Source organism: Natator depressus, chromosome 9 (genome assembly GCF_965152275.1).
Source record: "Natator depressus isolate rNatDep1 chromosome 9, rNatDep2.hap1, whole genome shotgun sequence".
Taxonomy (NCBI): domain Eukaryota; kingdom Metazoa; phylum Chordata; order Testudines; family Cheloniidae; genus Natator; species Natator depressus.
The window spans coordinates 72,808,246-72,836,229 of record NC_134242.1 but is presented as its reverse complement, the minus strand read 5'-3'; the positions used below and the strand labels follow the sequence as shown (position 1 = coordinate 72,836,229).

Genomic DNA, 27,984 nt, shown 5'->3' with positions numbered 1-27,984 from the left:
ACAGCTGTTACCTTTAACAGCTGCTCAACAAATAAAGGAGAAGAATTTGAGTCATCTCTTACTGTAACAGCTTCACAATGTCCAATTTCAGCGACTTCTTACCTCTCATTGTCTTACTGTCGAGTGTTTTGCTGACGGAACAGGCTTCAGAACGTAAGAAATATTTGGGTTTCTTTGCAATATAGACAAATTGTTTTCAAGCAAAGTCCTGCTTACCTATTCACACTTTGTCCTAGTGGACAACATTCTTCTCTTGTGCTAGGTGGAAATGAGGTTGAAATAAGAAAAAAGTAAAGATGTAAGGATGCTTTTATGATAACTACTAATGTGTATATGTTCTTATTAGACATTTTAAGCTTTTTGAATTCTGCAATGGCAAGGTTATGATAATCTATAGAAAAGTATGCACATGAGATATAAGAATACCTGGCATTTTTGTTGGTAAAACTTTTGTCAGTCAGGGGTCTGAAAAAGCACACCCCAACTGACAAAAGTTTCACCTACAAATGTGCCGGTGTGGACAGCACTATGTTGGAGGGAGACACTCTCCCGCCGACATAGCTACTGCCGCTTTTTCGTGGGGGGTTCATTACGCCAGCAGGAGAGCTCTCCCACAGGCATAGAGTGGCCACAAGTACTCCTTTTCTTTTTACACAGGAGACGTTACATGGTCTCAGTCCTACAAGTTGCTCAATACTATGGTCCCTAATCCAGCAAAGTGCTTAAGCATATATTTGTTTTTAAAGGAAACCCATCCCACCTCTATCTGCATGCTAATGGAACTGCAAATCAGTTTGTTTGCTTTTTTGTTTTATTTAACTCCCTTAATGTTTTCTCATGACATCTCTAAAAAAAAACAAAAAAACAAATGTAGCTTCACCTTTCTTTTTTTGTTCTCTAGCAGTTGCTTCCATTTGTGCTCTGTCAACTGTAAGTTTGCTGTAGAAACAGTATGTCTTCTCTTTCATTCAAATGCTCCCAAATTACTTCCAACCCTTCTCAGAGATCTTTGATGAGAAATTTCTGGTCTGATCATGTACTTTGATGCGGGACCCTCCCTACCCTTTGCCTCCCCCCATATCTTATGTCCCTCTCTCTTTATTTCCTCCTTACTTTCCCTAAAGCAACGGAATAGATGTTCTTATTGCCTCTCTGGAGTCTGGAGCTGGAGTCTGGAGTCTAAGGGTATGTCTTCACTGCAGTTCACCTGGGTCTGAGCAGCAAGATATGGGAAGCCTGGATGTGGCGTGTCCATGCTGCTAAGTGACACTTGAATAATACCTACATATCTGTGTCCACATTGGCACTGCACTAACCCAAGCTAGATGCTAGTATTTCTGGGGGCATATCCCATGGGTCTTAGTGCTGCCCTAGTCTGATCCGCTTTATGAATTTTTTCCCAGTGTATTGTGAGAGGACTTGTATCCTCCCTGGGCTCCTGTGCATAAGAATTCACCAATGCAGTAACTAAAGTACTTCCACCACTGTATGATCCTCACTTCTGTCAGCAGCCACCATTCCAGCAGATGCCAAGTCATGGCTCCAGCTCAGGACCATGACCTATTCTAGCTGTTGGCATTAATGCAACATCTGTTTTTACAACTGTAGGCAGAGAGAATGCATTTCTGCAGTGACTTGTTGCCTGAGAAGGAAGCAGCAAGTCTTGGTTAGGAGATCATGCGGGCTGCATGCAGACATGGTGGAGCAGAGACATCTAATGTGAGCTTAATAGCTGTGGAATTCCCATGCTGACCAGTGGTTCTGGAGCAGAACCACAGGCATAGAGTGGTGGGAATACCTTGTAATGCATATGGGGATGACCAGTAGTGGCTCCAGAACTTCTGCATGAGGAAAGACACCTTCATGGAGCTACATGAGGAGCTTGGCCTGACCCTTCAGCACCAGGAGACACATGGGGGCACCCATACCAATCCAGAAGTGGGTTGCCATTGGCATGTGGAAGCAGGCTGCCCCAAACTTCTACAAGTTGGTGGCTAACCAGTTGGATATTAAACCAACCATTGGTGGTGTGATGGATGGCTGTGGGTGTGATGGATGGCATGGATGTTTGTGAGGCGACGATTGCTGTGGTCTACCCATAGCTGGTGAAGATTGTTAATATCTCTGTGTCATGGGGTTTATATACCCCACGCTGGACCACCAAAGGGTTAATACAGGCACTGCTGGCCACTGCTGATTGGAAGCCTCACTGTAGCTGGGAGGCTAAAAGGGCTGGGAAGCAGAGAGGCATGGTGGCTACCAGAGGAGTGAGCAGACTGGAGAAAGGAGCTCCTGCCAGCAAGCTACTCAAGAGCTGCCCAAAGACAACAGCCCAGGAGGGGACAGGCAGGAGAGCTTGCAGAGATTCTGGAGAAGATAGGGAAAAAAGCTCAGGGCATTGTCAGAGTCCTGAATTCTGATTCTGCTTACCTAGCTCGAGAGCCCTGAGTTGGAACCAGGAGTGCAAGTAGGGTTGTATGCTCCAGTACGCAGTACCAGCAAGAGATTCTTAGCAGGTACAGGGTACCAGAAAGATTTGGGGAAGCTAGCAGCCCCCCTCTGGGGGGGTGTGGAGCTGCACTCTGCTCCTTAAAGGAGCAGGACGGGGCTAGGGAGGGCATTCATTCTTTATATGGGTTTAACAGCACAATACATACGCTAACAAACTTAAAGGCTTTGTTTAAGTTTGTTAGCAGATGTATTGTGCTGTTAAGTTGGTCAGGAGTCCTCAAGAAGGGAGGGATTGGGGGAACGGACAGTGTTTAAATAGTGATTTTGATTCCTGCTCCAGCCTCTAGACTATGAACATATACTGATGGGAGCATTCTAACCAAGGAACTGAGGACTTTAACGTAATCTGGAGCCTTCATATTTCCTTGATCCTTTGCAGATGGACTTATGAGTTGTATATGGTACAAAGACTGTTCTAGCCTCATTGATTTCTGATTTCTCCCTTGTAATGGACAAAGACCAGATCTCTGCTGACTTTCTGACATGAGTCAGCATCCTTTGATGCCAGTGGTATAAGCAATATTGCCCTTGCTTGAGTGGTTTTGTTCTTTCCTCTTCAAATGTCAAAGCCTGTTCCCATTGAACTCAATAGAAAAACTTCTTTTGAGTTCAGTGGGAACAGGATTTGGCCCCAAGAGATCAGAGAATGTGATTTTGATCAATTGCTTGTATGTCATGCTGAGGAAAAAAAACAATTTGGGCTGTAGTTCTATCAAAATGCACATGGCACACACAGTTCTATGCCTCTTTTCCATCAAACCCAGATGGTGCAGCATATTTGCTTTCCTAGTGCCTGGTGGAGAGCAATACTTAGGCCTTGCCTACACTGCCACTTTACAGCCCTGAAACTTTCTTGCTCAGGGGTGTGAAAAAACACACACACACACACACACACACACACACGAGTGGTGCAAGTTTCAGCGCTGTAAAGTGGCAGTGTAGACAGTGCACCAGCGCTGGTAGCTACTCCCCTCGTGGGGCTGGGTTTTTTTTATAGCGCTAGGAGAGCTCTCTCCCAGCACTGGTGCCACGACTACACAGCCATGTTAAAGTGCTGCCACGGCAGCGGTTTAACATTGGTAGTGAACACACCCTTAGATAAAGGTAAGCTGGCAGAAGCTTAGTTTGGACGTAAGGGGAGGCACTGATAGTGTGTTAAGTGAAAGTGGGGTGATTGTCCTTCTTATCCTTCTTTCATTTAAGAAGCTTTCAATTTGAGGTACTGCTGGATCCTCAATGACACCTGGAAGTACTGGTGGCACCAGGGGCCAAAAGCATCATTTTGCAACTGCATCTGTTTAACAGATGCAGTTATAAAATATTAGACACGTAAGGGGGGTGTCGGAGGGGATGGGGAGAGCATGGGGGCCCTGCGGTGGGGAGGAGTCACATGGAGGGTCACATGGGGAGGTCACGTGCCCCGCATTGTGTCCTTCCCATGAGTGCAGTACCAGAAAGAAATGATTTCTACTTGCACCACTGGCTGGAACCCAGTGGAGTGGGCAGGCCTTGGTTCCCCTACTAACCACCTGATGGACTTGGGAGTGTAGAAAGGGTTTTCAGACTCCTGGGGCACCAGAAATAGACTGACAGCCCTGCTAGGCTCTGTGGGCCCAGGGGCTGTGCCACACTTGGCCAGAGGGGGTGCCGTTGCACTGACACATCACTCACACCTTGGAATAATAGCTGGCTTTGAGAGAATAGGATTCTCAAACTGTGCTGGGACCATCAATAGAATGTATCCATTGGTGCACATGAATATACCCACCACAAGTTGCCCAAGGATACTAACTTGCTCATTATGCAGCCCTTAGTCAACCACAGAAGGAGATATATGAAAACCAACATGAGCCACACCAGCAAGATACATGATGCCAGGGTGCTCAGGAGATATGGCATTTACCTACTTGGACAACAAAGGACATTATTCCCTCCTAATAATATATATATAGGGATGCATCCTATCCTCTTGCTCTGACTCATGAACCCACACCCTGATTTAAGGACACCTAGCAGAAGAAGGTTTAGTTACACACTGAGTAGTTGCAGGATGAGAGTAGAATGTGTATTTGCCAACTTGAAGACAAGATGGTGCTGCCTACAAACCTGTTTGGATGTTAGCATGCCCAGTGCTATTCATGTTGTCGGGTATTCTGTGCACTGCACAGTATATGTAAGGATAAGGAGGAGAACTTTTGCTACAAGTGGGTCAAAGACCGAGCTGGTTTGCAAGTCACCACAAGCAACCAGATAGTGTGCCTCTGATAAGCAGGGTATAAACTTCCTTTTTTCTGTTTCCCAGGCACTCGCACTGTTTCCCAGGCACTCACACACTTTAAAAATAAACACAGGCAGCCTAGCCACAATTGTTAATAAAAGTGAAAAGTGCCAACAAAACAAATTGTAATGCCAATCAGTGTAGCGTCACTGGTAATGGACCAATATACCTGTTCTCATTCCCTCTTGGACATGTCCTCGTAGAGGTGCTAGGTTTGGATACATCTCCCCAAATCATGGACTCTACTAACCTTGCACGAGGTTTCCGAAGGGGGAAACACTGAAGGAAATCTGGATGGTGACACAGGCGGAGGAGTGAGTTGCAAAGAGGATGCTGCAGTTCTGCGAGCTGAAAGAGGAGCCATAGGCTGGAACAAGAGACAAAGTGCCAGTGGGCAGACAATGGACCTGGGTGTTGGTCTCAAGTTAATCCTCAGCATGACCAAGAGGAGGTGCTAGTCCGGCGATGAGGGTGACACCCCATGACACCATTACTTCCGTAGTCAAGACATATCCTAAGTGGCCATTCTCATTGTGACATCACTTCCTGCCATTGATTCTATACTTAGATGTATTTAGTATGCTATTGCAGTGTCTTGATTTTGTCAGCTGTCAGCCAAAAATCTAATTAAAAATATTCTGTAATAAAGGTAAAAGTCTGATCCTCTAACGGGTTTTACAGGCCTCATGATTTCTGCTGTCTAGCAAGGTTTAAATGACATTGAGAGAAATTCAGATATGGCAACACACACATTAAATCATAATACCTACATATCATGAGTATGATTTACTGGCTAATGGAGGACAAATGAGAATGTAGGGTACAGATTCAGAATAAAATAACTTGTGTGGGGTAAGGCTTCTTGTTTAAAAGGAGGAAATAATGAGACTTCAAAGTGGTTCAGAACTATCAAACAGCAATTCTTATTCACTGGGGGGTAAAACTTAGTTTAAAGATTATTTCACATAAATCCTGAGTTTCTGATGCAGACAAATATACAGCATGCTCATCTGCATTACATTACAGTTGAAGTGTTGGTTGTGTTTGTCTTTTAATTTACAGCCAATTGCAGTGGCATTGCCGACTTTGATAATTGCTTGGGTAATACAGAAGGCTTCTGTCCAAAGGATATTGTTTGCGGATGTAAAGGCAACAAACCTTTTTGCAAGTAAGTATTTTGGATGTGCTATGTAAGTGAGGCATCAACAAGATATTATTGCTGATAAAGTAAACGAGGACCCTGCAATCTGATCCATGAAGGTGGACCCCTGTCGTCTTTTGGGCTCTGCACAGGAACAGATGGCTGTTCTCAAGAATCAGATTCAGGATCAGGTCCTAACATTGCTATTTTTTTACAGCATATTTAAGCCATAAACTTTATAGTTAAAGTTACATAGACATATAACCCTCCATTGTCTCATGCTAATAATTGTCTCAAATATGTTCTGTTTTATCTTAAGCTTGAGCAAAATCTGAGAATTTAAGATGCTTTTTTTGTGGGTGGGTATCTCAAAAACAGTAGAACTTGAAGGCAGAGGCTTAAAAAAATAGGAGCCTACAGTTAGGTTTTTACATCAACATTTAGGTTCCCCCAAGTGGTCTGATTTTTCAAAAGTGCAGAGCAACCATTGGAGTTGCTGAGTGGTCAGAACTTTTGAAAATTAGGTCACTTATTTGGGAGCTGAATGTACTTATAGAAGCCTAAGTTTAAGTTCATATTTTTAAAAATATTGACCCAAACTTCAAATGGCACATGTGTTTAGTCTTAATTTTCTGGGATATTGTAGTAAAAATAACAACTGCATCATGCACGGTACAAAATTTCTGCTCACTTAGGAGTGGTGTTACAATTCTGTCACTATGGAGTACTGTAAATGCATAGTCAGGAAGGCTCTTTGTGGGTGCAAGGGTTTGCCTGTATAGAGCCAGTTGTCGGACTGAAGCCTTAGCTTCCTTTTAATTCTGGTTTCTGCCTGCTTCCTCTAACCCCACCCTCAAAACCAAACCAACACAAAAAGACACTACCTCTCCCCATCCCCACAAAAAGGCAAACGACATGCCAAAACATAGGTTAATGCAATATTAGTTACAATTTTAAATATCTAGGGAAAAAAAAGAAGAATGCTTCTCATACAGTAATAACATTAACTCACCTGTTTTGCATCATTTTATTTATGTTCTTAATTTATTTTGATTTATAATTATATCACACAAAAATGTGCATCTAAGGTGCTAAATGCTTTTTACATCTATTAAAATATACTCTTCAAATGAGAATAAAACTAGTGCCCTCTCCTCATCCTCAAAACCGCCTTTTCTTTTTAAAGAGATCTAGCCATTTGAGCTGAAAATATAAGTACCAAATTAATCTTTTGTATCCAGCATATTAGTCCTTTATGTGGCATGTACTGTAGTCAATCTCTGAAATGTTCTGCTACAGGAAGTTATCAACTCAAATACCAGGGTAAGATAACTTTATGGCCATGAATCACATTTATAACTATGCAGATTGAGTTACTAATAATGATAATCTAATGCCATGTATTGGGGCACAATCTGCTCACCTATAGGATTTGGGAAAGAATTTCTCCTTTATACAGTTACAGCATTGCCGAGGTGATAAAGCAAATGAAATGGGGCAATTCCTGAAGGTAAAATACCTAATTAGATGGATCAGTATGGCAAATCGGTATGTGCCTACATTTCAGCTCAATGCAATTTGAAGATGACAATATACTACATTAGAGAGACAGGATGGCTGAGGCTGCAGCTAAACACAGGCTACAGCTAAACACAAGGTGGAACAGATTGCTTAGCATAAATAGTTAACACATATTTTACATATTTAACTACTTATGCTAAACAATCTGTTCCACCTTGTGTTTAGCTGTGACACTGAGTACATTTCCTGGACCTGAAGAAGCTGTGTAAGCTCAAAAGCTTGTCTCTCTTACCAACAGCAGTTGGTCCTATAAAAGATATTACCTCACCCACCTTGTCTCTCTAATATCCTGGGTCTAACATGGCTACAACAAGACAGCATATAGTATACTACATTGTGAAAACTGATATTTATAATGAAAAATACAAATCCACTTTGATATAAATTAAAAAGTATGGCTGAGCAAAGTATTCTCAGTGGAGGGGATCCAACTATGGAACAAACTTCCAGAGAGCATTAGGCAAATCCACAGTCTGACTCTCATTAGAAAATGCGAAATCTTCAAAAAGGCCTTTCTATCACAAACATGACATTCATCACACTGAAACACCTCCTACGGGGAAAAACTGTAAAGAGCAAACAAAACCCTGAAAGAAACGAGCTTTAAAAATAAAAGTAAATTAATTTTAAAAAACCCTACCCCAAGCAGAGTTTTTACCCTGGAAAGGCAGAAGAGCCAGAGACTCTATGAAGTTCACCACGGACTTTGCTATTGCTGTTGATTTTACATGGAAAGTGCACAGATACAACACTGGTGGACAGCAGTATAAAACTTTAAGATAGATAATGCTTCATAAAAGTAATGGATCTGTGGACTCCTGACATACTTCACTCAATAACAGAACAAAATGTTTTCTTTTTTCTGAATTATTGGAGGGGTGTTTTTTAATTAGACTATTGTTCCTTTAAGAAACACACTTCTTTTTTTTTTTTTTTTAATTGGCAGATGTCCTTACTACCGAGGCCTCTGGGGAGATTACTGGTACATGGGTCACAAATGTGAACAACTCTGGAATACATTGGACTTGATTTTAGTAACTGTACTTCCTGCAGTAGCACTGGCTTTCCTAGTTGGTGTAATAATACAGTGTGTCTACTACTGTAAAAATAAGTCAAATAAAAGTGTTAAAGGAGCTAGGTAAGTTATTTTTTTTACAGAATTAAGTTTTTTGCTGATCAAAGAAATGAATCTAGAAATAATTAACTCCTTTATTTTATGTGTATGTTGGACGACGTCAATAGAGGATCATAATTTTTTACAAATCAACTCAAAAGAATTGTGTGGAGGAGTTGGTCTCAATATAATAGAACAGATACCCAAACTTTGTGTGAAGTGTAAAGCAAAGAAAATCCTAATATTTGAATGTATTTGCAGCCTCTGGTGATTTCAAATTAACAGTGTTTACAGTCCAAAATCTCCACCCACTTTGTATCTGATGTAGTTTAGGAATAAATCAAAACATCATATCAAAACTAGGGTTGTCAAACTATTAAAAAAAATTGTGATTAATCGCGAGATTTTAAAAAATCTTGATTAATCGCAGTTTTAATTGCACTGTTAATAATAGAATACTATTTGTTTAAATATTTGTGGATGTTTTCTACATTTTCAAATATTGATTTCAATTACAATACAGGAATACAAAATGTACAGTGCTTACTTTATATTATTTTATTACAAATATTTGAACTGTAAAAAAAGTAAATGTAGTATTTTTTCAATTCACCTCATACAAGTACTGTAATGCAATCAATATTGTGAAACAGCAACGTACGAATGTAGATTTTTTTTTTGTTACATAACTGCACTCAAAATTAAACAATGTAAAACTTTAGAGCCTACCAGTCCACTCAGTCCTACTTCCTGTTCAGCCAATTGCTAAGACAAACAAGTTTGTTTACATTTACAGGAGATAATGCTGCCTGCTTCTTTTTTACAATGTCATCTGAAAGTGAGGACAGGCATTCACATGGCACTGTTATAGCTGGCATTGCAAAGTATTTACATGCCAGACATGCAAAACATTTGTATGCCCTTTCATGCTTTGACCACCATTCCAGAGGACATGCTTCCATGCTGATGATGGGTTCTGCTCAATAACGATCCAAAGTAGTGTGGAATGATGCTCGTTCATTTTCATCATCTGAGTTAGATGCCACCGACAGAAGTTTGATTTTCTTTTTTGGTGATTTGGGTTCTGTAGTTTTTGCATCGGAATGTTGCTATTTTAGGACTTCTGACAACATGACATCGTCCCTCTGAGATTTTGGGAGGCACTTCATATTCTTAAATCTTGGGTTGAGTGCTGTAGCTATCTTTAGAAATCTCATATTGGTACCTTCTTTGTATTTTGTCAGATCTGCAGTGGAAAGTGTTCTTAAATTGAACAACATGTGCTTGGTCTGCCATAATACAAAATATATGGCAGAATGCGGGTAAAATCACAGAGCAGGAGGCATGCAATTCTCCCCAAAGGAGTACAGTCACAAATGTAATTAACACATTAGTTTTTTTAAAGAGCATCATCAGCATGGAAACATGTCCTCTGGAATAGTAGCCAAAGCATGAAGGGGCATACAAATGTTTAGCATATCTGGCATGTAAATACCTCGCAATGCCAGCTATAACAGTGTCATGTGAATGCCTGTCCTCACTTTCAGATGACATTGTAAATAAGAAGCAGGCAGCATTATCTCCTGTAAATGTAAACAAACTTGTTTGTCTCAGCAATTGGCTGAACAGGAAGTAGGACTGAGTGGACTTGTAGGCTCTAAAATTTTACATTGTTTTATTTTTGAGTGCAATTATGTAAAACAAATCTACATTGTACTTTCACTATAAAGGGATTTCACTACAGTACTTGTACAGGTGAATGAAAAATACTATTTATTTTGTTTCTTTTTTACAGTTATAAATATTTGTAATAAAAAATAATATAAAATGAGCACTGTACACTTTGTATTCTATGCTGTAATTGAAATCAATACATTTGAAAATGTAGAAAAACATTCAAAAATATTTATAATTAATTTCAATTGGTATTATTATTTAACAGTGTGATTAAAACTGCAATTAATCAATTATTTTTATAATCGAGTTAATTTGTTTTGAGTTAATCCCTAGAGTTGACTGCGATTAATTGACTGCACTAATCAAAACACTTAAGTTATTAGGCATTTTACCTAATATAATCACATCCACCTAAACAAGACCTTTGTTTCCCTCCCTCAGGACTGACCATGCAAGCTCCTTTAATAAGTCCCCTTAACTGACTTGCTAGGGTAAGCTGAAGCTACGATATTTGTCCTGACTGATTTATGAGAGTATGCTTGGCTGCCTTTCCTCAACCTCTAACAGACTAAAGAGAGATCTGACCAGGATCCTGCCAATTAAGCACTATTTATCACAATCATTGGCATTTTGAGCAGATGCTTGTGCTCTGTACACATCCCAACACTTTGTGTGCTGTCTGTGAGAGCATCCCCAAGTATTTAAAGAATGAGGGTCATCTCTGCCCTAAGAAGCCATTTGGCTCACACCTTCTGTCACTAAGGCGTGTATGTGCATCCCAAAACATAGCAACTAAATCTCACAGTACTATGCAAGAGCTAAAATTTTATATGGCTGCCATGCTAAATTACAGAGCAACACAGCCCACTGTAGACTATCCTCAAAATATCTGCAAATTCAGTACAAGAGCCATGATCTAAGGAGATATGGGCAAAATCACACCAAAAAGCATTACATATCCTGCACTGAAAAGAAAAACACTATGAATTGCTAAAGTAAAATTATAGCAAGTTAATGCTGCACTAAATAAAACCTGTTTTGGATGTCTAAGCACACAGGGGCCATCTGCAACCACAGGAGAAGGGGAAAATGGGCTTCATTTCAGATTATAAGGGGCTTGGAAAAGTTAACTATACACTTTATATGATATGCTCCCTTACTGCAGAGTCTCCATCTTATTTATTATTTATCATGTGTATAGTGCTGTTGACCTGCACAGTGCTTTATAAACTGTATAATACATTATCTGCTGTAATGAGTTTCTAATGTAAGGTAGACAAGACAAATCAACAGCCGAGGGAAAGGAGGGAATACAGAGATTACTTGGGAGAATGAGGAAGTTTTGAGGAGGAGCTGAAGCATATGTGAGCTTGAGATAGAAAATGGGAGACTGTTCTAGGTACTGAAAGTGGAAGAAGATGAAGGGGAGGAGAGTGAGAGGAGAGGACTGGGAGGAGACTTGCATTAATGCAACATTCTGTATCTCCACAATACAGCAGGCTCAGTTTTGGCCTCAGTAAAGCCTCTTCAGCACAGTCCGTGAGGTTGCACAGGTGTAAATGAGGGGGAAATTTGGCCCAACATCTGCAATTTATTTCAGCAATTGTTTTTAGTTAACATCCACAGCCACTGAATACACTTATATCATGATTAATTGGCACGGTACATACTAATCTATGCAGCTAAGGATTGTAATAAAGATTCAGTGTTCTTAGTCTATATTGTACCTGTATATAGTGGAGAAGGAGGATCTAAGTTTTTCATAAAAGACATGTTCATGAACATACTCCACAGCATGGTTTGTTTTTAATTTCAGGAAACCGGCAAGACAAACGGAACTCGAGTCACAGCATAACCGTGTGTTTGTTCCTGAGCTGGATGATAACTCAAGATATGTTTCTCAACAGCGGTGGCCTAAGGTAAAAAGTGAAATATTTGCCATCCAGATTGTCACATGCTCCCACTTCAAGTGGAAATCAGATGTGATTTGTAATGCTTCAGTGTATTGGTGAATAGTATTTGTAACAATATACATTCTGTAGGCCAGTATGTTAAACAGGGCTTAAATCAGGGCTTAAAATCAGTTTGTCTTCATTCATCCAGTGCTGCCTTGCATCCAAGCAGTGCAGGTCAGAGGAGGAAACAAGCCAGCATTACAAGTGCAATGAATACAGGCAAGTATGTATGGTATGTGTGAATACAGTGCTTGTGAAAAACAGATGTTGAATCTGACGTCCTCAGTTTATCTACAGAACAGGTACTGCGTGGACAGCCGTAGTGCAGGTTTCCACTGCTGTGGTCTGTCACTGTGTCTCAACACTGACCTCTAACAAAAGTCAACTCAGGTTGCTGAGGAAGTGGTTTGCTTTCCAATTCACTTAACTTATTGCTTTCCTAACAAACATGAATATACCTGTATGCAGTGTTGTTGTTGCCATGTTGGTCCCACAATATACCTGTCATGTGGCAGTATATGGCACCTGCATTGTCATTACTGTAAATTAAGTAAAATTGTTCACCTGCAAATTTTAAAAACATGTAAAGTTTTGCATGTACAAAATGGATATGTTCACAGATTTGATGGGCACATTTAAGGAAACCTAGCAAGGATTTGTTCCATATTATATCTATGGTCGTGTTCTGCTGTAATGAAGATATATCAGGGAAGATTCTCAGCTGATGTACTAGCATAACTGCTTTGAAATTAATGAAGCTATATTAATCTATACTGTACTATACTGTACATCATGAAAAAAGATAATGTAATGCCTTAAAATTTGATACAATGAAATCTTGGACTAAAGCTGTATATAAGCTATGAATGTAATTAGGATACATCTACACTACCTGCCGGATCAGCGGGTAGTGATTGATCTATCAGGGATCGATTTATCATGTCTAGTGTAGACACGATAAATCGGTCCCCGATCGCTCTGTCATCGACTCCTGTACTCCACCGCGGCGAGAGGCGGAAGTGGAGTCGACAGGGGAGTGGCAGCAGTCAACCCTGCGCCGTGAGGACAGGAGGTAAGTCGACCTAAGATACGCCAACTTCAGCTACGAGAATAGCATAGCTAAAGTTGCGAATCTTAGGTCGATCCCCACCCCAGTGTAGACCAGGCCTAATATTTCTTCCAACTGTATTTAGTTTGCTTTTCAGTTTATTGTAGGTGAAGGGCTAACCTCTGGGTAAAACTAATAGTGTGGCCCTTCTTTCTCCTGCCATGTATGTTGTGAGACTTCTCATCTACAGACGCTTCTGTGGGTGGATTAGTTGGTTTCGGCTGGCCAGCAGAGTATGCTTATGCATAATGTAATTTTCAGTTTCTCTGTTCTTCATTCCCTAGATGAACAGTCAAGCTTGTGATAGGACATATGTACCTACATACTAAGAAGTTTTGCCATAATTCATAATATAAATTCAGTTAAAATACACAGTGTACCACTGAATTAGTACTGAGGCTGGAATACTTTAAACAACTGCTTCCTGTTTTATTATTTTATCTTTGGAACAAGGATGAGTCAAATCCTAAATTCACATTGAAGTGAATATGCAGCAACCTCTTTTACTAGTTGGCTAAACTGACCTGAAGCACAGAAGTTACATAAAACTGGCCCAAGGTCACACTGTGAGTCAATGACAGAGCCAGAAAAAGAGCCCTGCCTTCATTCTGGGATACATTCTTAAGGATAGTATCTAAACATTTATATGGCACTCATCACCAAAGCGCCTCACAATCATTTTAATGAATTTTATCTTCACAAACTCTCTGTCAAACAGGGTAGATTAAAAGAGTAGCCCAAGGCCACAAAGGAAATCTGTGACTGAGCTGGGACTTAAACTCCTGTGTGCTAGTCTATAGTGCCCTACTCACTAGACCATTCTTCCTATGCCAATTTCCCACTCCTGACTCTCAACTCTGTTCTCTGACCATAGACAACATATTTTCAGTAACAGGGATCACCACTTGTACTAGCCAGCAACATAAAGAAGAAATGGCTATATAAACTTTAACTGTATGAGATAAGGGACACATAGGAACTCACTGTATGTCCCTATTCTCCATTTCTTCCATTTGGACCGGTGCATGCAAGTCATCTAATTTACAAACAACAAATCTGGGTACCTGAGAAATGAAAGCAGATAGCTGCCATGATAAATACATTTGTAAAATATTTTAATAGAAAATCATTGATCTTATCACTTAACAGAAATACATAAGGCACAGCTTTTCTTTCACCAGTAGATGGTGCTGTTTAATTTTTTTATAATTATTGCTGAATTTGGTACTACAGATGCTAGCTTTATCTTTTCTTACTGAAGTAGTAAATAACCTACCTGTCAAATGAAAAGTAGAAGTGCTACAAACTCGGGGTCCACTTCTGCAGCCCTTACTCGTGTGAGCAGTCCCACTGGAGATGTAAGGGCTAATGCATTATGCCCTCGTTCACCTCCACGTTATTCTCTTACAATGAAATATTTCTTCAAATTGTTAGTTTCTAAAAACTAAAAATATAACGCTAATGCGTTAAACTATTTTTAATTAAGTTATTATAGCAAAAGAAGGCCAGATCCTAATCTATGCTATGGCCTTGTTATGATACTAAAGCAGTGAAATGGCCCTAAAAAACTGCCATAAAGGAGAAGCTAGCTGGTGAGTTTCCCATTGGGGGGAATACGCAGGTGGTGTAAAGATGGGATAGGGGGCATGGCCAATGTGCACTGTAGTCTTAAAAATCCCTGCTACCATAATAGCCCTATTGCCCTGAGCAATTAGCCAACATTTTGGGCCTTGTTGTCTTGTTTACAATAGGAGGAGAGAGTGATGATATAAGTCTGGTGTTTCTTTGGTGCAATCCTGTTTATTTACAAAGAATGTACACAAAATCCTGTTTACCTGAACACAGTAGGAACAAACAACAGGGGCAGTTTTCTTGCTTATTATTTGCAAGCCTGCCTTTTCAGCCAGCACTGTGCTTAAAAGAAGCTCTTTTGGCTTCTTCTCAGGGCCATCCTACTTGTGCTTCTCTGACTTTCCTGACTGCTTTCAGTTGGCTTTCTGCCTTTGCGAGAGAGACACACACACACCCTTACCTACATATCTACCTGCAATCCAGTCAATGCCCCAGCCCCCGCATTTGTAATCAGTCCAATGGAAATCCCACTTATTCTCCCTTAGTTCATTCGTGCTCAGGTTTTTCATGTGGCTGATGCTTTGGGCAGTGGCTTCTATTGTTTCAGCTATCTTATTTCATAAAGGAACTTAATTGCTTTTTCCATTTACCCAGAATGAACGATGGTCAGCATGCCCATCAGCTGCAATGAGATATTTTATTGCCCACAGACCAGACTCGCTTCCTGGAAGCTACCAACACCCTCTAGCACAACAGCCCCATTGGGGTTACGAATTAGAGTATCCCTAAGTAACTATGCCTCTGGGTGGTGATTCTGCTGCAGCTGCTAACACTCCAATAAAGATAATACTTACAGTCCTAAGAAATAGAGAAAACTAAAAGAATGGTGCAGCTGACATTAGTTGGATATTTGCCTAAATAAGGAAACCAGAACCAACCCTTTCATGTGTTAGACAAAATTGGGCTAGTCAAAACACTAGAAACTGTACACTTAGGGACACTGGCAGGGAGATGGGCCATATAATTCTTCCCTCCAGATGCTAGTTTGCTAAGCTAACAACTTGCTGATGATCCTGACTTGTTGTAACTTTAGAAGAGGAAACATAATTTGAGCTTGGTTGCCACTACAGAGTACATATTTTGATTCTTCAGATTGCTCCCTTTCCCGCTGCATGAAAATGATGCTCTGGTGTTTCATCATTCTCTTTTTAAGAGAGGATCTTGCTGCAAAACAAAAAGATACTGCATTAAAAAACAGCACCTCTACAATTACTCTCACATATCAGAAGACCTCCACTCTACATCCTCTTCCTTCTCTCTCTCTCTCTCCTCCATAATACAAATGATGAAAAAGAGAAACAAATGTTGTTGTTTTTTTAAAAAACCCAAACATTAAAATGACCTTCACTATCAGAGTCATTTTGTTGACTTTGTCTTTCATTTATACTGGGAGTAAATTAGGAGTAACTGATATCAGTGGAGTTGTATTGTTATAATACTGGTGGAAGAGAAGCATCAGGTCCATTGAGCCTTATTTGTTATGTGGAATTTACACCTATTATAATGTTAATGAATTGATAGTGACAAGGGTGATTTATACTGTCTTCACAACAAATACACCAAAAGTGAGTTTTATAACTGGTAAATGAATTGATACATATACAATTGTTACATATACAAGTGTAAATACTAAATTTTTAAAATCAAAGTCAAATGCTAGCAATCTGCACCAGATGAGTTACTTTTGTAAACATACTGTTGTGTACTTGGTGTGTAAAGCCTTCGCTTCTCATCTTTCTTATACAGGATGACTGGACCACAGAGAATATTAGAATGCCAAAAATTCAACTGCAAAGCCAAAGTTTTGTGCAATCACAGTCACCTGGTGAAGTAGAAGGTTTCAGGTATGCTATGCTTTTGTAAGACCTTCTTTTCTCACTTTCTCTCCAGACTTGGTCCTTGGCTTAGAGGGTGAAAGAATCACTATATAACTTTCAATGGTATAGGAATTGCCATACAGGATCAAATCATTAGTCCATCTTGTCCAGTACCCTACCTCTAACAGTTGCCAGTACCAGATATTTCAGAAGATGCAAGAAACCGATAGTGCACAATTTTGGAAAAACCTGTCCAAAGAGGAAGTTTCCTCCTTACTCCCATCCACCCAGGATTGGCATGTGCCTTGAAACCTGAAAGTTTCTCTCTTAATAGATTGGAATAATGTGACCCTTCTTTCTCTTGTTCAGTGTATAAATGTCCAGTGCTTTGTTGAATCCTTCTAAGCTTATGGCCTCTATAAGTGATAAGTTCCACTTATTTTTTTTATATAACACATAATTAGCATTTCCTCTTATCAATTTAGAACCTTTCAATTTCATTGAATTTTCCTTATTCTTGTATTACAATAGGGTAAACAGAAGCATATTATTTACCTCCTCTAAACCATGTATTATTTTGCATACCTCTTTTTATTCATCACTCCTCTAAATTAAATTGTCTCTCATCATACTGAAGTCCCTCCATGCCTCCCTAATCATTTTCAGTGCCCATTTTAGAACCCCTTCTAGTCAGCTATTTGATCAGATTAAACTTGTACTAAGAATTGATGTAAACTAAATACATTTTATTTCTAATCATAGTTGAATTCTATTTGCTCAAGTTAAGGCTTTGCACAAATATCTGAACAACTATTCTTCATTGTTATAGTCCTTCTTTTACATCCTCATTGCCTGGTCCAGTTGCTCTTTCCATCATTACTCTGCTACTTGCTTCTTCCTTCTACTCCCAGCCTGCTCTCTCCCCCTCCCCTTTTTTTTAAGGCACAAAGCAGAATCTAACTGTTCTGTGACACTTTCTTTTAAGGATCATTGAAGTTCTAATATATCTAAGTGTATTCAGGGGTTGCTATTATACCTGTTGCATTAGTATTCATTGTACTTTTGAATCTTTATATGCATAAAATAATTTAGCAGCTACTCACTAGGTTGATCAGATACATTGTTTTAGAATTATGAGACTTTGGGAAAACTGGTGAGTTTTTCTCCTTTTGAACAATGTTCTTTGTCCTCTCACGACTCAAACACTGTTGTTGCAAGTACTTCAGGATTGTTCTGTGCATTAATGTTCCATGAGAAATAGCACATAGGACTAAATTTACCAAGTTAGAGTCTAAATCTTCAATTACTAGGTGATCTTAGTGTTTTTCATAAATCTCTGAGGTTTGTCAAATGTTAGATTCATAGATATTTAGGTCAGAAGGGACCGTTATGATCATCTAGTCTGACCTCCTGCACAACGCAGGCCACAGAATTTCACCCACCACTCCTGCAAAAAACCTCACACCTATATCTGTGCTATTGAAGTCCTCAAATCGTAGTTTAAAGACTTCAAGGAGCAGAGAATCCTCCAGCAAGTGACCCGTGCCCCATGCTACAGAGGAAGGCAAAAGACTTCCAGGGCCTCTTCTAATCTGCCCTGGAGGAAAATTCCTTCCCGACCCCAAATATGGCGATCAGCTAAACCCTGAGCATATGGGCAAGATTCATCAGCCAGATACTACAGAAAATTCTTTCCTGGGTAACTCAGATCCCACCCCATGTAATATCCCATCACAGGCCATTGGGCCTATTTACCATGAATATTTAATTACCAAAACCATGTTATCCCATCATACCATCTCCTCCATAAACTTATAGAGTTTAATCTTAGGGTTAAATTCTGTTCCACCTAATCTTAGTTCTCATTAAAAACAAAAAGTTAAGTTTCTAGCCCTTTTCTTTCTGAAGCTAAATTTCAAAATAGGTGACTAGACTTGTAAATTAATAATGGTGACTTTTCTCCAAAAATCATAGGTTTATTCATTTTGATTTTTAGGGAGGAAAAAACCACAATTCCCTCAGTTAGCTATGCTCTCTCCCCTTCTTATTCCTCCCCAACAACTGCCAGACACCAGAGCTCCTACCTCCAGGTTCTGCAGTAATAGAATCTTCACTCCCTTAACAGGAGGAAGGCAACTGGCAGCACAATATTCTCCCCTTGCAGGATTAACAGGTAGAGATATCCCTTTTCTTCCATCACTAATGGAGTGGAAAGACGAGGAAAGTCAAAAGAAAAGCGTAGAAAATCCATGACACTTGTGAGCATGACGACAAATTTACTTCCTTATCCATCGCTTAAGATTAGGGTGCATCTGGATTTAGAATACAGCTGAATAGGATGAGATGATAGCAGTGTGTTACCAGAGCCATGCATAACTCCGACTTCCTTTAAGGAAGAGGAGCATAGCTATCAGCCTTTTGGCCCTTGGTACAGGCTTGCTCTCATATATAAATATACCAAAATAGTCAAGATATACTAATCAAAGATTTAACACCTAGCTAAAATAACCAGCTACATCAGCTCATTCTGTGCCCTGAGCAGATGTATGATACATAAGAGAGTAAGAGGAGACAGAGAAGCTTCCAGTACAAACATTGTCAAACCACATAACCCAAATTTGTGGTGTATAAATTTTACGTGGCTAGACTTGCATTCATTTGAAAAATGTTGTGTTGGTAATGGCCTACAATATCTTTAGCTGTCCCCATTTCTTCTCAAAAATTTCATCTCTAGTCTCATTTTTGGCTAAATTATGTAAAACCTGTATCTTCCAGCAGAGAACTTCCTGTATAACTTTTAAACAACATTATCAAAATATTAAGAAGAATTATTCCTGAAGGAAATTTATTGTTGAAAGCTGGTTTTGTAACCAGAGAGACATTGCTTCGGAAATTGAATGTCACAAAAGGTTATTAGTTATTTGACTTGATAAAGTATAATCTGGCAATTTTAGATGAAATATCTTTCCATTCAAATGGCAAATGTGAGGAATACAGAAAAATTTGGTCAGTGTTTCTTGAGCCCTAGGGTTAGTATTCTTGCTTTCATTTATTCTGATATGGACCATATTTAATAAGTATTATCTTTGTAAAATTGTTATTGTGTTGATTTTTAAAATGTGATATTAATAAATCATTATATATATCAGGGGTGGCCAAACTTACTGACCCTCCAAGCTGCATATGACAATCTTCAGCTGAACCCCAAGACCACCCTCGCAGATAGGCAGAAGCCAGAGGCAATATGTGGGAGAGCCCATCAGGTCATGTCCCGTCCCCACCCTGACCCACCCCAGATTTTTGCAGGGTTTGCTGGCCCTGCTAAGTCACATGGTGCCGCAAGGCCCCTTCCCTGCACAGCAACGGTTGGAGCCAGCAAATTAGGAGCTGCAGCTGTGGGGAGAGGCAGCAGCAAACAGCTGGGAACTGCAGGGAAAGCTGTTGCTTTTGCTGCTGCCTCTCCCTGCGGAGCTAAAGCAGCGGCCCCTCCCTGCAGCTCACAGCAGTTTACCGCTGCCACTCCACATAGCGCTAACACCTGGGAGTTGCAGGGAGGGGCCACTGAGGCCAAGGAAGGGGCATGCCTGGGGGGATGGAAACCTTTAAATTATGGCAAACCTCCCCCCCCCCCCCCCCCGCACACTGTCAGCAGGCACCAGTCATCGCTGGCAGAAGCCCCTTCTCACCACCCCGCCAAGGCCAGAAGCCCTGAGCTTCCCCCATCCTCCCACAGTCTGGTAGGCAGAGAATGGGGAGGGTCTGGGGGGCTTTGTGAGCCATACTTTAACGTAAAAGAGCTGCATGCAGCTTGTGAGCCATGGTTTGGCCACCCCTGGTATGTATTATGGTAGTACCCACAGGCCAAAATTGGGATTTGGGCCTCATTGTAGTAAGTGCCAAATATAGAGGTAGATATGGTCTCTGCTCCAAAGAGCTTACAGTCAAAGGGAACTACTCACATCCATAAACATACTTATATGCTTAAGTGTTGCCAGGAATGGGGCCTAAGAGTGAAGTGAAATGTCAAAAATAAAGCTTTTGGTGATTGTTTTAACTCAACACACAAATACTGTGTCATCATTTACAATTATTTATATTTTGTTTAGACATTGCAAATATTTTTAAACCCTGTTTGTTTAATTCTGATAGCTATATACCGCATCGGCCATCAGGAAGAGCAGTTCAAATAGCAGACAGTTCTTTCAGCCTCCAATCTCCTCAGCGTAACCAGTTTGGCTATCATAACAGTCATATTCCTAATGTGGATTATGAAGAGGACATCCCCATTCCAGCTATGTCTGGGAGGCAATTTCCTGTACGTATAAACTATCTCAAGCACACATGAAAGGTGTCCCTTATGCAATCTTGCAACCTGACACTTGAGAATAAACTGTCATAATCCTGTATACATTTTATGTGGCTAGACTTGCATTCATCTGAAAAATGTTCTGTGTGCTAAAGGCTTACATCTCTAACTTCTGTGATTTTTATCTCAGAAATCTCCTATCACTGTTCAGTCTAGGCTAGATTGTGAAAGCCCCATTTTGAGGGTTTTATCCTTGTGTGAGCCCTCTACATATGGGTAAATTTGACCTACTGTGGAGGTCAGTGGGACTACTCATATGAATAAGTGCTTAATAAAGTGAGTAACAGTTGCATAATCCAGGCTTCTGATAGAGAATCTAGAAGACCAAAAGCATATCCATCTGCTCTATGGAAACTATAATTCTATGTTGCTGATACAGTGAGGGGAATTTTTAAAATTTATGTGAAACACAAATACCTAACAAGCTGATTCACCAATGTGTTACACTTGTTTTGTGCCAGCATAATTTATTTATTTGGTTGGAGTTACACCAGTATGAAACTAGAGTAATGTAGTGACTGTTTCTAGAGTCATGCTGAAATCTTCGGTGGGGGTGATGTACAAATCTAAAAGGAGTACTGTAGATACAAAGCTCTTAGTATCTAACTATGGTATATTGAGCAGCTTACAAACTGACTCATTATTTACTGTTTAACTAAATTTTCCCTGAAGTGTCAAATGTGTCAAACTTTCTCCATCACTTTCTGCCCTAAAATGTTGTGTTATTGCTAGCACTGTTAAACAGCTAATAATAGTAATAACAATAGTGCTGCTAATATTTAACTCTTACATAGCACCTTTCATCCAAGGATCTCCAAGTGCTTTACAGAAATTAATACAAAAGCTTCATGGCATGCTTGTGAAGGTAGGTAGGTAGGTACACATACTATAAAAAAGTAAACTTAGGCACAGAGAAATTAAATATCTTTTTCCAAAACACAGAAAGCCATTTGTAGAACTGAGCGTAAACCATGATTCACAGTTCCTTGCTCTAGCCACTGAATCATTTGTAAATGATTATTTAAAACAATGTAGGGACTCCAATTGCTTCAGCAATTAATGTCAATAAAAAATTCTAAATAAATAACCTAACTAGACTCCCTTCCTGCCCCGTAGTTGTCTCTTTCAGTGATGCAGTGTAGTGATTTGCATGTACAAACAATTTGGGGTCTTTCCATATGGAAGGTCCTATGCAAGTAAAATAGGCACAGCTCTTCATAATAGTCAACCCCCACCCTCACCCCCCAAAAAAAAATCAGTAAGGGAAGAGTTTACTGTAAAGATTCTAAAAAACTTGTTACAAAAAAATTAAGAAAAATAAAATAGTCAGAAAACCTCAAATATCTAATTGTTTTCCATTAGACACTCCACGTATTCGTCATTTATGTATATATTATGTATGGTTTCTTAAATCTGACAGAAATCCCAACATGGATCAGGCCTTTAGAGTAGGTGCAAAGTAGAATTAATGACATAAAAGGGAGCTGGGTTGCCACTAACCAAAAGTTTCCCACCACTATTCTTAAGGACACAAGACATTTATTTTGCTGTATACATTTGTTGTCATCAATGCAAAAAATGAGGGTCTGAAAGCTGTTTCAGCCAGTTTGAATTCTGGAAGAGTTTTTCTTTCACTTAGGCATAAGTTTCGTGTAATTCCCATATAAAAAGTTGCAGACATCCCATGAAGTCCATTTTTTTCAGAAGCCTGTAATCCTATTCAATTATTGTCTTCAATTAGTTGTTCAAAGGTTGATTGCAAAAGGGGAAAATGGTAAGAGAATGAAAAATAAGATGCCTTTTCCTCTCGAGTTTAAACTATGTTTTAAAACAGTTCTTGCTAGCCAAGTGATGAACTAATTTACCTCACCCTGGCTGGGGAAGGTAGGATCTATTCTGTAGCATGATTTTGTGAAACTATGTTGCATATGTGATCATGAGTACCATGTGAAATTGTGGAACTTCGAAACAAACAGCATTTTTCGTGGACTGTTGACCAGACTTACACACTGCCCAATAATCAGGGCCCTACCAAATTCACAGCTGTGAAGAATGCGACCTGGACCATGAAATCTGGGCTTTTGTATTCTTTTACCCTATACTATACAGATTTCACAGGGGAAACCAGTGTTTCTCAAACTGGGGGCCCCAACACAAAAGCAAGTTATGGGGGGGTTGCAAGTTTATTGTAGGGGGATTGTGATATTGCCACCCATACTTCTGCTCTGCCTTCAGAGTTGGGTGACCGGAAGGCGGTGGTTGCTGGCCAAGGGCCCAGCTCTGAAGACAGCACCACAGAAGTAAGGGTAGCACTACCATACCATGCCATCCTTACTTCTGTGCTGCTGCTGGCAGTGGCACTGCCTTCGGAGCTGGGCTCCCAGCCAGCAGCAGCCACTCTCCGGCCACCCAGCTCTGAAGGCAGCGCCATCACCAGCAGCAGCAGTGCAGAAGTAAGGGTGGCAATACTACGACCTCCCTACAATAACCTTGCGACCTCCTCACTACCCACTTTGGAGTCAGGACCCCTACAGTTACAACACTGTGAAATTTCAGATTTAAATAGCTGAAATCATGAAATTTATTATTTTTAAAATCCTATGATCATGAAATTGACCAAAATGGACAATGAATTTGGTAGGCCCGTACCAATAATCTATCTTGGCAGGATATAGTGTAACATTCCAAGCTTTTGGAGAGCTTCAAAAAGACACACAAAAGGAGAAAAAAAAACAACCACTGCCAGAGAAATGTTTTCTTCTTTCCCCAAGTGTAGAATTTCCTCCCTAAAATTACACCAGCCCAAGGTCAACAACAGGCAACATTCAGTCCCAAACCAGTGACAGATGTAAGGTACAATATCGCAGAGCCTTGCAAGGACAGAAATGGGAGGCGTTGGAAAAGGTGATTTCTAGCTCTCCAGTGGGACACACCGCAGTTGCTTCAACTCCTGAAATTTTCGAGGATATCAAGATATTAGTAATTTAATTAGTTCTTAAATTCTTTATATATACTAGAGCAATTAAGTAATTTTTTTATTCTAAAAAAAATAAATGGTTTTTTTGTCCTCTCTCTCTGGTCTATCTGTAGAGCAGGACTCATGGTACTGAGGGAAACTTTTTTTTTATTCTTTAAAACATTTCTAAAAATAGTTTTCTCTGTTAAGAAGGTGACATAAGCATAATACACAATGATGTGGTCTGCAGGTTTTATTGACCCTTTTTTAGGATAACCTACTTGTAGCCTCACCAATGATGAACAATACAGCTATCCCAAATTCATAGTGATAAAACCTTTACATCATACCATATCTCTGTTAGCTCTTACTAACATGGTGGGATCCTGTGTGCACTGGAAGTCAAATATTTGTAATTTATATCAAAATGATCTCCAGACACTCCAGATGGCTAGTGTTCACAAATACAGAAACTAGTACTTAAAATGTACTTAATGAAACCTAATTTGACATATAAATATGAACAGCCACTTTTAAGAGGAAACAGTAGGAAATGTCTTGTTCAATTACCTTTATTTACATTTTAACTTCAATCTCTTTACAGAAATATGGCATACCAGAGTTTTCTAGGTCTGACAGGTTTCAGAGTGTTGCTCAACCAATGAACAATCCAAACGCTGGAAGACCTTATGAACTAGGACGCTCACAAAAATATATGTAACTACAAGAAAGCTTTATAAGAAAGGAATCATCTATGGAATATTACTCATTACAAAACAAAATTCAGGTTATTTCTGAAAATATCTTATTTTGTTTCCTATCTGATTGATATAGTCCTAACCTTCTTTCTGAAGACTTGATTATGCAGTTGGATATCTGTTTCTAAGTAGTGCCCTAACTGTTGCATATCTGTCAAGACAAAAAGATTTTTGTGTTCACTAAATGCATTTTGTGCATGTGTGGCAGGAAAGGCCACATAAGGCCACATGCTCCCCTCCTACAGAAATACTCATGAGAAGGAAAAAGGTGCTTTTAGTTTAACCTAAAAATCCATGGGAAATCCAACATTCTTTTCTTTGAGAGGAGAATCTAGAGTCACATGGAGGAGACGGGTCATGGCGACCAATCAGCCCATTGTTCCACAAGAAATCCTGTCACTAGCTAGGGGAGGTTGGAGCAGACTCACAGTGGTCTGCATTTCAGTGCTGCTTTCCATCCCTCTCTTTCCTTTGTAGAGTTTGTTCCACAGCCATGGTGTCATAAGGTGCATTTCTACTCCCTTAAGGGGGACTGAAGACATTGAGCAAAACCCATAAGCTTTTGTTTTCTGAAATTACACAGGTTCCTCAGGACAACATGGCATGTAGAATGGCTGCTCCCAGACTCCCTCCACATTCCTCATTTCCCTTAAAGCAAAAAACCTAATTACAGCTTGGGATTGTAAATTAAGCCTTTAATTTTGTACATACTGACTACTTACAGAATTGGAGGGCCAAATTCTGTTCTTAGTTACCATGATGCAACCCCAATGACTTCAGTTAATTTTGCATGCGTGTTTGCGAGAGCAGATTCGGCTAGAGGTTCCAGTAAATGCAAGAGTGAAGTTCCACCAAAATTCTGTGTAAAATCCCCACTTTGTTCCATGTTTATGGATACACTATTCCTTTCCTGGTCTGTCAAAATGGGCAGACGTTTCTATAATCCAACCACTGCTGTGATCTTAGGGCCATATTGTTCTCTCCACCAACATGAAGCTATTCATTTCAGAACCCCAGGCAGAGTTTCCCTCTACTCAAAATCAGTGATGTCAGACCTCCATAGTAATTTGGGCATAGGACAAAAGGATAGAGTTGGGGAACATGTTATGCTATAGACTCTACAGCTGTCTATTTGGAAGTTAATATTATTTCAGAGTTGACATTACCTCTGTCTGGCTCCTCTCTATGGTTGCTACTGCATAGCCATGAAGGAGGCAAGTAATTATGGTCCAAATGCATGATGTCATGAGGAAAGTATTGTGTTGAGATACTGAGTTTCCAGGTGTCCTAAGATACAGTCAAATCTTGGGACATCCACTAATTTAGAGAGCTGAACCTCTGCTGTTCCATTGTGCTGCCCAATCTCTCTTGTACTTGGTCTCCCTGACATCAAGTCAATTTCCCTGATCCTAAATGTTCAACTCAAAACTCTTTAGTTTCCCCTTTAAAATATGGTTTGATTTTTATTTGTAACTTGTATGAAAAACATGAAAATATAGTAGTGTGATTTCAACCCTTTGTTTTACCCTTTATAATAAATCATGCTCTTCATTAACTTTATGAAACCAGTAAAACCATAAGGTAAATAAATAAACTGCAGATAAAAATGTTGACATTTCTTTTGTGTAGGTATAGTGCTTTTTTCTCAACAGCATACGCTTGTCTATATTCTGGCATCTTGCATGTTCTCTCTCAGCTTTCAGTTATGGCCCAGTTCGTGTGCATTTCCCTGCAACTGCATAAGCAACAAAGCCAGAGGCATATTCAGAGCCCCTCACTTCATTTCCTGCTCGCTTGAAAGAGTTTAGCTGAACAGGCATAGCTTCCTGTAGGGGGGAAAAGAAGAGTGACCATGAGGTTGGCAGCTTTTCCTGTCCCTGTGACGCCTCTCCCCTTTTAGCTGGCAATCTCCCCTGCTGCTATTGTTTTCTCCCTTCCCCCAACACTCTTCTGTGCTCCATGCGCCATGAGCTGGGGCAGTGTCAGTTTTGCTATTCCTGCTTCTGCTGGTAGAGCAGACAGGTGATAAAGGATATTTAAACAGCATCTTTTAAGCATCACCTACCTCTGGGAAGCAGACTGGCTAGTGCAGTTGAATCAAGTCATCTCATGGCATCTTAGTAAAGCCAATACTTCTCCCAGGTGGCTGCAATCTCATGCTAGAGAATCTAAGATTCCATTAAAAAGAAACCAAAGTCTCTAGCCATTGTGGTTGTGAAGGAAACCTTCCAAATGTGACATGAATGTAAATCAATGCTGCAATGTCTGTTTGAAATTACAGATAGCCTGAAATAATAGCTTTGCATGTCAGCATTAACAATTTCAATCACTGCTGCTCAAAGTACACAAGAACAAGAGAGGATCATATTGGTTAGATATGCATAGACTTTTGAGAGAGGTATTTTGTATTGGCATCCCTAAAGGGCAAAGCTTGGTTATGGAGAGAGCTTGAGAGAGTGTCGCTGCTTTTAGTTTTGTTTCCGCTCTTTGCTGGTCACCATGTATAACTAAAACATACTGATGTTAGCCACTTGCACTCCCAACTCCTCTTATAAATAAGAGAAAAATAGACATCTTTCAGAGCTATCAACATTATTCTTGGATGTGTACAAACAAGGCAAGGAGATTTGGTTTTGGTATATTTGTTGTCTGGAAAAAATAATTTAAAAAATAAGGCGATTTGGCAGTCCTCACCACATAGATTTAGGTCAAGCAATAGAAACACAAATTGTGATGACCCTAAAAAGTCAGGTCCTAATGTGTGGATGAGTTTCACATCTGTTTTACCCCTTTTTTCCCTTTTTTCATTTCTCTAAACCAGTGGCTTTCAACCTGTGGTCTGTGGACCCCTGTGGGTCCGCAGACCAAAATTTCCAAAGGGCTCCACACTTCCATTCTAAATTTTTTAGGGTTCTGAAAATGAAAAAAGGTTGAAAACCACAGCTCTAAACAGTAGAGCGATCTGCCCATTAGCCTGCAAGCAGCCAATTGCTATTCCTTAAAATCATAAACTCAGAATGCCTCCAACTAATGAGCTGTTATTGGCGTTCAGATCCATCTACCTGTTGGTAACAGTTGGGACAGTCAGGC

General features: G+C 39.9%; 1 protein-coding gene across 1 annotated transcript; it reads left to right on the top strand.

Moving 5' to 3' along the window:
- Nucleotides 1–77: 77 nt before the first annotated feature.
- On the top strand, nucleotides 78–26,486 carry LOC141993226 (uncharacterized). Its single transcript, XM_074962654.1, has 7 exons — nucleotides 78–153; nucleotides 5,852–5,957; nucleotides 8,458–8,649; nucleotides 12,119–12,221; nucleotides 16,744–16,841; nucleotides 20,964–21,129; nucleotides 24,741–26,486. Exons 1-7 carry the CDS (start codon nucleotides 78–80, stop codon nucleotides 24,855–24,857), a joined length of 858 nt encoding a protein of 285 aa, XP_074818755.1. The 3' UTR covers nucleotides 24,858–26,486.
- Nucleotides 26,487–27,984: the final 1,498 nt, after the last annotated feature.

Coding starts and splice junctions, on each gene's coding strand:
- LOC141993226 (XM_074962654.1), top strand. CDS start 78: ATGTCCAATTTCAGCGACTTCTTACCTCTCATTGTCTTACTGTCGAGT. Junction 154..5,851: donor GACGGAACAGGCTTCAGAAC/GTAAGAAATATT, acceptor TTTAATTTACAG/CCAATTGCAGTGGCATTGCC. Junction 16,842..20,963: donor GGTGAAGTAGAAGGTTTCAG/GTATGCTATGCT, acceptor TAATTCTGATAG/CTATATACCGCATCGGCCAT.